Source organism: Dendrobium catenatum, unplaced genomic scaffold (genome assembly GCF_001605985.2).
Source record: "Dendrobium catenatum unplaced genomic scaffold, ASM160598v2 fragScaff_scaffold_1351, whole genome shotgun sequence".
NCBI lineage: Eukaryota > Viridiplantae > Streptophyta > Magnoliopsida > Asparagales > Orchidaceae > Dendrobium > Dendrobium catenatum.
The window spans coordinates 90,782-104,497 of record NW_021319813.1 but is presented as its reverse complement, the minus strand read 5'-3'; the positions used below and the strand labels follow the sequence as shown (position 1 = coordinate 104,497).

The window sequence follows — 13,716 nt, the reverse complement described above, 5'->3', positions numbered from 1 at the left end:
TGGATTCATTCAAACTGGGCTAGGCCCCGGTGGTTTTTCCCCCTTTTCAGGGTAAAAACATATGACTCTTTGTATTAACATTATGTAATGTACTCCATAAGATGTACATCAAGCTAAGGCCATCCCCCAAGGAAGGACCTCATTTGTAATCAACTACAGTACTAGTGGATTCATTCAAACTGGGCTAGGCCCCGATGGTTTTTTCCTCTTTTTCAGGGTAAAAACATTGGTGTCTCATGTGAAATAGGCCCTCTCTTTTTATCTGATTGCGTGCCAGATTTTCATTCAACGCTAAGACGATAAACTTTATATTTCTCTACCGCCTCGAATACTCCTGAACGCAACAATATATATATTAATTCATTTATTAAGTATTTTATAAATAATTAAAATCTTATTTAAACAAATGAATAATAGTGATTTATTATGAGTGCTCATCTAAGAAAATGTAAAATATTAATAATCAATGAATTTTTTTTTAAAAATAAAACTGTAAATAAAACATAGTATTCTTTTTTTTTTAAAGAATAAATCATATTATTCAGTAAAAATCATTTTGCCGACCGTTGGTGTACTCTTTTAAACAAAGTAAGAACACGCGGTTGGCAACAAATGCACCGTTGGAAAAAAACAAGCCTACGTTTTGACCTTTCCTCCCACCAGAAAATTTGTTGTTATCTGAATAGCTAAGCGGCTGCTTCTGATCCATAAAACGCGCACACTCTTCACCCACCAACACCATTAAAACCACCAGTAACTTGTTCAGGAACTTAACTTACCTTCAACCATGGCTTCGAACTCCGTCACAAGAAGCTCCGGCTCAGAGCTCCTCCATGATTTGGAAGCCATGAACCAGTCCCTCTCCCAACTGCCCATTGCTCGCCGACGCACTAATTCTCTTACCCTCCCAACCTCGAATCTCTCTGTCGATCCGGCCAGCTGTATTTCTCTTTCCCAATGGCAGAATCCACAAGTTCTTCAAAACAGTCAAGCCTCTCTATCTGCAGAGCAGAAGAGAGGCATCAGGAACTGGAAGCCGATTCGGATGTTAACCCATATTGGAATGCGGCGAATCAGCTGCCTTTTCGTGGTTGAGGTCCTCGACATTCGCAACCTCCCGGAATCCATGAATGGGCTCCGCCTCTCCGTTGGTATTCGAAAGAGAGAATCGAGGGATGGAGCGGTGCGCGCTATGCCCAGCCGAGTTCTTCAAGGTTGTGCTGAGTTTGAGGAGACCCTCTTCATACAATGCAATGTTCATTGCAGTGGTGGCGCGGCCACGAGGAAGCCGATCAAGCTCGAGGCCCGCCCGTTCCTAATTTCGGTTGTCGCCGTTGATGTGGCGGAGCTTGAGCTTGGAAGGACCATTGTCGACCTGAGCCAACTCATCAGGGAGTCCATAGAGGGGAGCTTAGAGGGAGCCAGAATTCGGAAGTGGGATGCGGCGGTCGAGCTTACGGGGAAGGCAGAGGGAGGTAAATTGGCTCTCAGAGTAGGTTTTCAGATCATGGATGATGGAGGAGTTGGAATTTATAACAGGGTGACTGAGACGGAAAGGTTGAAAAATAAAGGATTGCTGAGTTTTTCTTCTGGAAGAGCCATAAGGAAGTCCATGAACTCATTCAGTATCTCAACTCTGGACTCTAGGGTAAATAAAATGTCCATTTTCGAGCAAGCGGATGTCGAAAATTTTGATTTTCCAGAGTTTCAGATAGTTGACAAGGGAACCGAGCTATGGGTTGGAGCAGTAGACGATAATGAAGCAGAAAAAAGGTCACCAACAGGTGAAGTTGTGAAGGAAGTAGTTCATAACCGAGCCGAGAAGCAATTTCGGTTGATGGAGCTTGATTCAATTGCTAATGACATTAAGGATCTCGAGTCTATGATGAGCAAGAATTTGATCATTACGACGAGCACGGAAGAAAAAGATGAGAAGAACAAGCTTGATGACAGTGAGGAGACTGTGACAAGAGAGTTCCTTCAAATGCTTGATGAAAAAGCTAACAACAAGCAGCTGGAGGTTGGAAAGATACCTGAAAAAGATGAAAATCAAGAGACAAAGGTTCTACTTCCTGATCTTGGCAATGGTTTGGGTCCTGTAATTCAGACAAAGGATGGAGGTTTCATGGCATCAATGAATCCATTCAACCAATTAATAACTAGAAAAGAGACACCAAAACTTGTACTGCAAATCTCAAAGGCTTTCGTCCTCCGAGACCCAAGGCTTTCCAGTGGATTGGAAGTTTTCCAGAGGTTGGCTGCCGTGGGTCTTGAAGAGCTGTGCTCCAAACTGATCTTAATGGCAGCCATGGATGAGTTGCTGGGTAAAACCGCTGAGCAAATAGCTTTTGAAGGTATTGCATCTGCCATTATAAGTGGAAGGAACAAGGAAGGCGGAAGCTCTAGCGCAGCAAAGTCAATTGGTGCAGTCAAGAGAATGATTTCAGCAATGAGCGAAGACATGAAAGGAAGGAGCTTGAATGAGAACTGGAGCATTAAAGAGAATTCAATATTGCTTGAGGAGATTCTAGCCTTCTCAATTCAGAGGATACAGGAAATGGCGCTTGAAGCTCTTAAGGTCCAAGCAGATATGGCTGAGGAGGAAGCTACTTATGATGTATTGCCACTTTCAGGTAAGGGTGGGCACCATTTCATTTGTTTCCAAGACAGATTCAGCTAGGATTTTTTTATTTTTTATTCTGGTTGGTTTAGCTTTATAAGCTATTAATCAAACATAAAGTCTTTCAAGTACGATTCGACTTTTCTTGGTTTACAAAAAAACTACAAATTAAGTCAAACCAAACAGATCCTTTTGTGCAATTTTAGAAACAGAATGTTTTTTTCTTTGTTGGGTTTAGTTTTCCTTTTTAAGTTGTTTTTTTTTTTGCTGCCTCTACTTGCAGGAACAGATAATCCCCAACAAATATTGGATTCAGCCATTTCCATTGATGAAGATGAGAAAACTTCTGACGAATATCAGAGACTAACACTACTAGCGATCATTCAGTTGAGAGATCCTGCAAGACAATATGAGGCTGTTGGTGCTCCAGTTATTGCTCTAATACAAGCCATCAGACCAAATGAAGATACAGAAGATGACGAAGAAACAAGATATAAAGTGATTAGCATCCATGTAGGAGGCTTGAAGGTGAGGTCTGGAGGGAAGAGGATTACTTGGGATGGGGAGAAGAGCAGGTTAACTGCAACTCAATGGCTGGTGGCCAATGGGTTGGGGAAGCTGGGAAAGAAGAGTAAGCCTATTAAATCAAGTTGCAGCAGGATCTGTTATGGAGCTTATCATCAAGAGTAATGGAGGATATGTGGCTGGGGCCAATGAGAAATCCTGATGTAAAGCTGGTTAAGCAGTAGAGTGTGAGGTGATTATGCTTATATATAATCTGTTTTATTAGTGTGCAAAAGATAAGCTTAGCTTTTAGTACTGTGATGGATGTAATATATTTTGATATCGTTTGTGATTTTGTTTCAACATGGAGTCAGATAATTAGCTTTTACAATTGTGGACTGCATATGTTTTGCCTGTTTTAAGTAATATTAAGTTGATCACAACCTCTTATTTTATGAAACTAGAGCTATCAATAAAAATGTGATGAAAGAATGTTCATTGGCTTGCCTTGTTGTTCCTGTTTGACTCAATAGCAGATGAGACAAATTTGAGTAATATTTTTGGTTTGTTAATGAAGGGTAGGTAGTTTATGAATCAGCCAAACAAGGCCCCATCTTATCCATTTTTTTGGCTCATTTACACGAGAAATTATTTTGTGCGGAAACCAGACCGTCCGGAGGAGAATTTTGTGCAGCACGTCACTTGGTACGCAGCCGCAGTACACAACAAAAAGGTAACATAGCATGTTCTGATTCGCCTCCAGACGGCGTCCTTGTCATCCGCACAGAATAATTTTACCATTTACAAGCACATGAGGTTCATCTACTACTAATAAGAGTGAGTGTGACTAACGTTTCGCCGGGAGCTTATGCTTCTAAATGGCTTTAGAGATGGTAAAATAAGAAATGGATCAAAATAATTCATTGACATTTTATAAAAGATCAAAATAATCTTCAACTATATTAAAGAATCATTTTAATCATTCAACTATTTAAAAAGTAACTAAAATATTCCCAAGATGAGACTACTTTTATGCATCTAAGACTTAAACTCTTATATGTACTTATCCTCCTAATAACACTCTCATCGAGGGCTTCATACTTAGCAAAGACTGTGCTGTATTTTTATCCACATAGTGAGATAAAAATTTGATGTTATTATATATATATATATATTTAGAAAAAAATAGCCAAAGAAAAATAATCAATGAAAAAATCTTAAAGGTCTCTCATTGTGATTTATTTTTTAACAACTTTCTTATTGCTTTATTTTTTAGATCACAACTATAATTTTTATTTGACCACTGTTTTTTTGTTACTTCTAAAAAAATTCTATACTAAAAAATTATGTTTCATAACAATTATAAAAGGTTACTTTCTCTACCATAGCTTTACAAAGCATTATGAAAGTTGTCCTAAATGAAGCATATATGTTAAAAATTAAGCTCTTTAATTTAACAATGTTAACATAAAATATTACTAATTATATATTAATCTTGCTCAATTCTATTGTTCCGGACTAGAATATTCACGACGATAGAGAGATAAAGAGCTTAATGTCTTAGCTTTGAACAAAGATTCAACACACATACAAATAAAGTGAGAGGGATGCGAGTCATAAGTGATACCATTATTTTTATGTGGAAAATTTTGAAAAGGTAAAAAATCACAGGGTCTGATCTAGTTAAAATGATTTCAGTAGTGTTTATTGTTGATTACAAATGAGGTCCTTCCACGGAGTAAAGGCCTTAATATGATGTAATAAATATGCATAATATAAAGCACATTATATGGTGGTGTTTGCAAGAATCTAATAATAAGAGAGCCATTCTTATTTGAAAGTTAGCACGTTCATTTGGTTGGCAAGAGGAAGGGGTTGTAGAGCCTTAGTCGGGGGACGACGTAGGTCAGAGGGACTGTAGTCAGGGAGCAATGATGATTAGAAGGATCGAAGTCAGCAGGTGATAGAGGTCGGAGAGATCATAGTCATCGATTTATGTTGGTTGAAGGGACTGTAGTCGGGGGCCAACGATGGGGACCGTAGTCAGTGGGCAATGGAGGTCGAACTGAGCATAATCGATGAGCGACAATGGTCGAAGGGACCTTAGTTGGTAGACGACATAGCAAAAGGGATTGTAGTCGGCGCGCGAATGTGGTCCGACGACTGTTAGGCAGGATTATGGCAGCAGTCAAACGCCAGGTGGTAGCCCGGTAGCGGTCAGCAGCTTGTTAGTAGTCCAACGATAATCAGGCAGAAGTCTGGCGGTGGTCCGACAATGGTCGGGTGCAAGTCAGGCGGCGGTCTATAGCCAAGTGGAAGTCCAGCAAAAATCGGCGACCAGATGGTGGTATGTCGATAATCTGGTGATGGAGGTTGGCAGCCGGGTGGAACTCTGATGGCGATTGGTGGCTAGGTGGTGGTTCGACGATGGTTGGCAACTAGGTGGAAGTCCATGGGAGGTGGTCCGATGATGGTTGGGCGGAAGTCTAGCGACGGTCGATTATGGGGTGGAAGTCCAACGATGTTCAGCGGCAGAGCGGTGGTTCGACGATGGTTGGGTTGAAGTCCGGTGGAGTTTTGCAGCCGGGTGGAAGTCTGGTATTGGTCAGTGGCCGGATGGTGGTCTGACAACAGATGGACGAAAGTCCAGCAATGATCCATGGTTGGATGGTGGTTCGACGACCGTCGATAGGGGTTCTCCTGCGGTGATGTTGGAGCTCTTAAAGCCTTAGAGCTCTCTCCAATATATGACCAAAGGTCCTCCCTTCATGTAGAAAGTAGAGGTCTATTTATAGATTTTCATGGGGCATACCCTGTAAATATAGAGAAGGTCTGAGGCAAGATTGGAGTGCTCCATCATTCGGCCCATATATATTCCTCCGATCACAGAGCATTTTTCAAGTGTTTAGGTGCCTTAATGATGCCAGAATTCAATGATCCTGAGCTCGTTGGGTTCGTTTCGTCGAGCTGCTCGATTCGATTATAAGCATGTCATATTTGAATATCATTGGTCATCCAATTTAAGCTTTGAACATTCTAAATAAGCTTCGGCCAATTTTGGTGTCGTTTGGTTCGTCTCTTCGAGACATTTAGCAGATTTGACCAATTTTGGTGTCGTCTGGTTAGTCTCTTCGAGACATTTAGTTTGACTATAAATTTGCTAAAATCGGAGTTCAACTGCTCGACTCATGCATGGTCAAAGCAATTTTTGATGATGTATTATCTATAGATCAAATTTATTTGATTTCATTATTATTTTAAACTCTAGTGTTATTAAGTTGGAAGTAGCTTCCCATTGAAACCGTATAGGTTCCTTGAACAAGTCATCTAAATCGCTCCATAGTTGGAGAGATTATTGAGCACGATAAGTAATATATACAAAACGTATATTCATACAACACATATTCTTTAAATGTGCTCAACTTGTCTAATTGTTTCTCTTGCTTGCCTTCCTTTTCTCCTCACGCAAGCCATCAAATTTTGGGTGAGAATATCCTAATTTAAATGAGATCAAAATTAATTTTTTTTATTTCTTTTTGGGACATTTTGATTATTTTTAATGATCTAATCTTTTTCCATTAAACGTAACTCTTACACTAATCATTATAGTTAGGTAAAAGCGAATCTAAATCCATCCAATTATTTAAAAACAAAATTTTAATTATTTTTAAATCATGATTAACCAATAATCATACTTAAAAGACCAAAAAAAATAATTAATTTATAATCTAATTTTAAATAAACATTATTTTCAATCAAAATCAACGATCATAATTCTATACTTAATATATTTGGCACGAGAAGTTACTTTGATGGTATTAATATATAGTTAATTAATGTGATTTTAGAAATTTTGATTTCATTCCATAAAAGAGTTTGTCCTGTAAGGCAGTACCTACTCCTGTGTCAGCGTCTCTCCTGCTCCATTAGAGAGGAAACTGAGCTTTTCTCTCTTCAATTTCTTTCTCAGTAATCCAGCTCTGTTTCTCTGTAGCTCTTCATCAAACCTTGAAGGAGAGATGTCTTCTCCAAGCAAGCGCCGAGAGATGGATTTGATGAAGCTGTGATAATCTGAAACTTCTCTGTCTTTCTCTTGATTTCTTTCTACTTTTTGTCTTAGTTCTGACTGGTTCTTATTTTTGTTAGAATGATGAGTGATCATAAGGTGGAGATGGTAAACGATGGGATGAACGAGTTTTTTGTGGATTTTCATGGGCCTAAAGAGAGTAAATGCTTCTGCTCCACCTTCTGTATTTTATCTTTGATTTGCTCATACAAATAAAGCTTAGATGGGAAAATTTTTGGGCGGAGTGATTGTAATCTTGTTGGATTTTGTAGAAAATAATTGGATGTAGGCGTTCAAAATTTGATTTTTGATCTTACTTTGACCATTTGGAGGAGTATCTATGGTTAAAGATGATGATCTATTTTTATGGAATTAGAAGTTAGAGCTATTTCCTTTTCTCCTTGTTAAAAAATCAAAGGAGCTTCTGCGGCTGAGCTGTTCTTTCTATTTTATTTCTAGTGATCGACGTGGACTAATATCGGCTGGACGCCTAGTCATGGATGTGTTGAATTAAGTGGGTGATTTGACGATATGGCATTTTTTATTGGGGCTGTTTGGTATACTATTTTATGCCAGATTTAAGCAAGATTTAGCTTAAATCCTGCCAAGCAGAAAATTGGGATTTGAAATCCTGTAGTTATTGCTTAAATCTATGATTCGTTAAATCCCAACATTCACTCCATTTAACGAATTGAGCATCTCTAACCAAATGCCGAACTGTCTACCGAATGCCAAATCTTCCACTATTTGCTTGCAGGTGAACATTGCGACTCCAATATTGGAGTTGCACTAATCACCTACGCGATTTTTTTGCCTCAACCGGATTTATCGAAAAAACGCGCGAAAGAGGAGAAAGACGGTTACCTTCGCAGAAGCGCGCAAAATGGAGTTCGATTGGAGATGAATCACGGCATTTTTGAGTTTCACTGCATTTTGGAGTAAAAAATGGGATTTTTGGTTGGAGATGCTCTAACAATTTCTCTCTCACGTAAATATTAAATCTTCAAAGAACATGCCAAATAGTTTATCAGGATTTAACAAAATTTAGTAACTGTCATGCTAAACAGTTTGCAGGTTTTAATCCTCTCAAGATTAGTTAAATTTTGATTTACAGGATTTACTAAATAGTGGTTATGGTTTTCACCTTCAGTTTGAGTAATGTTACTGATGCTGCAGGTCTGTATCAAGGTGGAGTGTGGAGGATTAGGGTGGAGCTTCCTGATGCTTATCCCTACAAATCTCCCTCAATTGGTTTTGTAAATAAGATTTATCATCCAAACGTGGATGAGACGTATGCTGTTTTTTTCTCCATTAGTTGATGCAGTTAATGATACTTTTCGAGCTTCTTATAGCATTTCTGATGTAATTTCAGGTCTGGATCTATTTGTTTGGATGTCATTAACCAGACTTGGAGCCCTATGTTTGGTAAATTTCATGATTCACTTGGATTGGAATATTGGATAGCATATAGATTCGTACACAAAATCAATATGTTGATATGTTTTGGATATTTAAATGGAACAGTTGTCCTTAATGTTCTTTTCTCGTCTGCAGATCTTGTGAATGTATTTGAAGTTTTCCTTCCACAGCTTCTCTTGTATCCAAATCCTTCAGATCCGTTGAATGGAGAGGCGGCAGCATTAATGATGAGGGATAAGGCTGCCTATGAACAAAGAGTTAAAGGTTGGCATATTGGAAAGTTTTCTTTTATGTGCATCCTGCTTTTCATAATTTTATTTTGAGTTTGCTTTTACTAAGTGGAAACTCTTGAGTTTGGCTGTTTATGATAATTGAGCTGCAACTCTTTTTTGATTTGAACATGCTCAAGCAAATGTTGAAATGAGAGTTCATTAAACATCAAGCATGTTAGTTATGTGTGGAATCTTATTGCATCGATCATCGGATTGTAGTGTTGCCTTGGACGTCAGTAGCGCCCCAGCGCTGCATTTCCGAGCTCCCCGGTGTTGAAGAGTTAAAACGACAGAGAGCAAAATGCCACAATGCTCTAGATTTAGCACCGCAATGCTATGTAGTACCACAACACTACGGGTTTAAATACCACATCATCATGATGACAGAGGTCTGAGCCCCGTAGTGTTCCAAACTGGCATTGTAGCGCCTGTGAGGCGGATTGAACAATTTTCTTTCTCGTTTTTCTAAAGGGTGGTATCCCTTTGGTGTTATTAACTTGACTTTCTTTTGTGTTTTGAGTGTTAGAACGGACTAAGAGAGAATAGAAGCAAAGAGAGAGCAAGAGAGATAAGAGATATGTACTTATTTATCCCTATTTTCATAGTGGATTTCTTGGTGTGGTGTGGTTTCATGATTTTTTTCCTATTTTGGGATTTTCCACGTTAAGCCCTGATGTCTTCTACTTTTTTGATGCTTTTATTTTCTTTTTTTGTTCCATCATATTGTTTTGCTTATTATGTGTGGATTGTGATTGTGTTGATCAATTGGATTGTTTTGTTGCCTGGGACCTTAAGTTTGGGTTTACCCTCCCTGCTTGGGTTCGGGTGCTTTGCACCCATTTTTTTTTCGTACAATGCCTCAGCTCTACGTACCTAAGCCCCCCAGCATTGTGTTTCCGAGTGCCCTGGTACTGAAAGACAAAGCAAAGCGCTGCAACAGCATAGATACAACACTGCAGCGGATCAAGACAGAGGTTCTAGTGCCGCAGGGCTTCAAACTAGAGTAACATTGCTGCGAGATGGACTAACAATTTTCTTTCTCAGTTTTTAAAGGGTTGCATCCCTTGGGGTTATTTTACTTGGCTTTCTATTATGTTTTGAGTGTGTAGATATTGAGAACGGTGCATATGAGAAGAGAAGCAAATAGAGTGCGAGAGGAGAGATCTGCACTTATTTCTCCCAATTTCCATAGTGGATTTCTTGGTGTGCTGTGTCTCCGTGGGTTTTTCCCTATTTTGGATTTTTTCACGTTAAATACTGGTGTCTTTTACTTTTCCGTTGCTTTTACTTTATTGCTTGTTTCGTCATTGTGGTGTTTACTCCTCATCATCCCCAACAACTTCCATCCCCAATAAAGTATTGTGCAAAGCAAGTATTTATGTTTAATTTTTTTCTAATCATATCTAAATAGGCATCCACTTTGGATTGCACATCCATCACCAAAAAATGTTAAGACACCTTTCATTTAATAAAACCCTAATCACCTTGTTACAATCTAAGAATCTAGCTTTAAGCTTCTCCCCTTCCTTGAATATTGATTCTTGTAATTTCAAAGATGTTGCAGTCAAATTTACATCATCATGCCTTACCTAATTGTTACCCCAATCAGTTTTGATAAAACTAATGTTGATATTTCACCCGTAGACATTAAACTAATTATGTATGTATGAAGTTAATGGCTATGGAGAGCAGATACTTTTTTTTTAGGATCGTTAGGGGATTCGAGCCCGATTGACATGGGGGAATTTCTTCCGTCGACCACTCGGCCGCAGACCCGTTCTCATAGAGAGTAGAGACTAATTGCATCCACTTCCTATCAAAATGTTCTTTAAGGAGATCTCTGGTAAGTTTAAAGTTGAAGCATTCTATGGATTTTATAAGGTTACGTAATGCTTAGACCTTTGAGACTTTGAAATTTGAAAGAGCTCTATTGGTGAGGAGTCATGGAGAAATCTAAAAAATATATTGCAACAATATTGATGAGAGGAGAATAGGTAATATTGCCTCAATAATCATGCCTTAAATGCTCCACATAATTGAGATTGCCCAAGCTAATGCTAATGGAGGTAAGTGATGGGCTCTTAGGTAGTTCTTTGGACACATGAGGGATGGAGTCCATGGATATGCATCACTCAGCCAAATTTAGGGTTCATTTGGGACAATTTTCTTATTGCTTTTTAAAATAATTTTTTAGTACAAAAATTTTAATTTTAATACTAGAAAGTTGCTTTAAGAACCAGCAAGAAAGCTGTCCCAAACAAAACCTTAGACAAAGTGGTGGCACTTTTTGATGCTTAATAAATTCCATCATTATAATAAAATTTACAGTAACAAGAACAGAATGCAGCCATGAATATTTATGAAGTTGTTGATGTGCTTTGTTTGTTCATCTTCTTTCCATTTTATTCTCTTTCAATGATTCTAAAGCTTATATCATCCAATTCTTCATGGATTTCTGAACAGAATACTGCGAAAAACATGCCAAGCAGAATTCAGCGGCGGCTCCGCCTGAAGATTCAAGTGATGGTGAGCTCTCAGATGATGAATATGATTCCAGTGATGAAGCAGTAGTTGGAAAGCCAGATCTCTGAAAGGAGATGGCACTCTTATCAAATTTACCTGACCAATTCTTCTGCAAGGAAAAACCAGCTATTTGCTTTATTGTATGCACAGATCTTTGTAAATAGTACTGTACATTCTGTTATGTTTATCCTTACATGTTGGTGGTTGAAACTTGGGAACAAAGAACAATCATTCTTGGTGAATGGATGTACATCTTGGCATTCATGAATGCATGAAAATTTATTCTGTGGATGCTTTTTTTTCATGCTACTCTAATTTTTTTATTATTTTCAAGATTAGACCTATTTTTATCTTAAAAAATGTCAATCAAATCTCATAATTTTTTTATTTAACTCTATATCAATTAGTTATCTTTATTTTTTCATAAAGATTATAATAATATGTTAGTGTCATATTATTAAAACTAAATATCAAATTTTAATCATTATTTTAAAAAATTTAAAATCTCAATATTAAAAATATTTTCTATATATGGATGCTATGGCCCTATTGCTAGGTATTGCTCGGTAACGAGAAATACCACCCTGTCAAGACGAATACTTAGCAATACCGAGTAATACCCCGGTTTTGCTAGGTTTTGCTCGGTATTGGCCTTGGAAGAGCGGTATTTCTCGTTATTGTCAAGCAATACATAACAATACCAAGCAATACCTAGCAATACCGAGCAATACCTAGCAATACATGAACATAGCAATACAGATTTTCGGTCCAGGTCGGCTCGTCGGGCCACGCGGTAAAAAGTAAGAGCATGTGGCAACATTTTATGACGTCCGGATGTAGAGTTAGTGTCCTGGCCTAATAAAAGTTCTTCTGAGTGAGTGTGAAAAACATCAACTATTCAATAATAATAATAATAATTTCAAAAAAAAAAAAAAACTGCAATAATTAAGATGGGTGTAATTAAAAAAAAAAAAAACCACTCATTGAGTCAAACAAATATAAATATTGCCACTCATATACATACTTATTCATTTAATACACATGCATGAATGAGTATTTACACAATTATATGCCTTCACGGCTTCACATACAAACATATTAAACATACAAACATTCTTTAACTTTCTTTCACTCTTTCTCTCTCCTCTTTCTTTCTTTCTTTCTCTCTCTCTATATAGAAAGAGAGAGAGGGGGAGAGAGAAAGAGAAAGAGAGAGATGTGCACATTTTTAGATGCAAATCTAATTGTGTTGCCATCAAGAGAAACACAATAAAATAATTTCATGCTAAGTTCAAATGAGCTCCTAAAACCAAACAAAATCAAACATGACCACCGAGCTCTTTTTACAACCCTAACTCTCTTAGCTTTTCCACAATCTCTTGTAAGTGTGGATATCCTGGTGTCTGAATCCCCTATAGATATGTATACTTAGATTTAATTTGAGACAACTTTCTTGCTACTTTATAATATTGTTGTGGAGAAATTAATTTTTTAAACTTATTATAGAGAGCAACTTTTTACGATAATTTTTTTTTAAAGCGTAAAATAATAATGGTCAAACAAAAAATTATTATTAGAGTATAAATAACAAAATGATTAAATAGCTATTCCAAACATATATATATACTTAGACTTCGTTTGTGAAGGTTTTTTTACTGCTTCTTAAAATAGTTTTCGATTGCAAAAATTTTAACTTTTATATCAAAAAATTATTTTAAGAAGCAATTAGAAAGCCGTACCAAACAAATCCTTAGTATCCCAAAAAAGCTTTTGGTGAATTAAAGTCGTGATAAGCCACATTCATGTAAACCATACAGGCTAAGAAACTTTGTACTAGTCTGCTCTCCTCCATGAAGTTATGCAAGAATCTAAGAGCACGTAAGGTTTAAGCCCAATTGATCGAGGAAATAGAAACATAACAGAATCATCTCCAGTAAAGAAGCATTTGAAATAAGAGTAGTAAAACCTTTTAACATATACTGAACCAGAAATAAATTCTCAGAGTGGGAAACTCATTTTTTGCATTACAACTTTACAGGATAGCATGGAGCTGTAGGCCACCAGCCCAAGTTTTAACCCCTCAATAGAAGATGAACAGTTCTTATATGCACAAAGCACACTTTCATTTCATGTATAAAAATCAAAATCTACAAATATGCAGGCACTTCACCAGTTATGAAAAGCACCAATGATTACAAATATCAACATAACAGAATCAAATTTACATCCAAGAAAATATAGGTTGATCCAAAAGCAGGTTTTAGTTCAAAAAAAAAGAGAGAAAGAATAAGACATCAAAAGCTAATCAAACT

General features: G+C 37.4%; 2 protein-coding genes across 2 annotated transcripts; both read left to right on the top strand.

The window, feature by feature from the left end:
* The first annotated feature begins 732 nt into the window (after positions 1-732).
* LOC110110700 (protein PLASTID MOVEMENT IMPAIRED 1-like) lies at positions 733-3,628 on the top strand. The gene is given in 3 exon segments (XM_028699645.1): positions 733-2,633; positions 2,904-3,263; positions 3,266-3,628. Coding segments are annotated over 3 exon segments (2,310 nt in total). The 5' UTR covers positions 733-787; the 3' UTR covers positions 3,370-3,628.
* Positions 3,629-6,998: 3,370 nt separating this feature from the next.
* LOC110110699 (ubiquitin-conjugating enzyme E2 4) lies at positions 6,999-11,695 on the top strand. Its single transcript, XM_020842296.2, has 6 exons — positions 6,999-7,187; positions 7,271-7,350; positions 8,367-8,481; positions 8,563-8,615; positions 8,745-8,873; positions 11,345-11,695. Exons 1-6 carry the CDS (start codon positions 7,144-7,146, stop codon positions 11,470-11,472), a joined length of 549 nt encoding a protein of 182 aa, XP_020697955.1. The 5' UTR covers positions 6,999-7,143; the 3' UTR covers positions 11,473-11,695.
* The last annotated feature ends 2,021 nt before the right edge of the window (positions 11,696-13,716 follow it).

What these genes read in the sequence shown, in the direction of transcription:
- LOC110110699 (XM_020842296.2), top strand. Translation starts at nt 7,144, where the DNA reads ATGTCTTCTCCAAGCAAGCGCCGAGAGATGGATTTGATGAAGCT. An exon ending in GAGATGGATTTGATGAAGCT is followed by an intron (nt 7,188 to 7,270) that starts GTGATAATCTGA and finishes TATTTTTGTTAG; the next exon opens with AATGATGAGTGATCATAAGG. An exon ending in TTTTCATGGGCCTAAAGAGA is followed by an intron (nt 7,351 to 8,366) that starts GTAAATGCTTCT and finishes CTGATGCTGCAG; the next exon opens with GTCTGTATCAAGGTGGAGTG.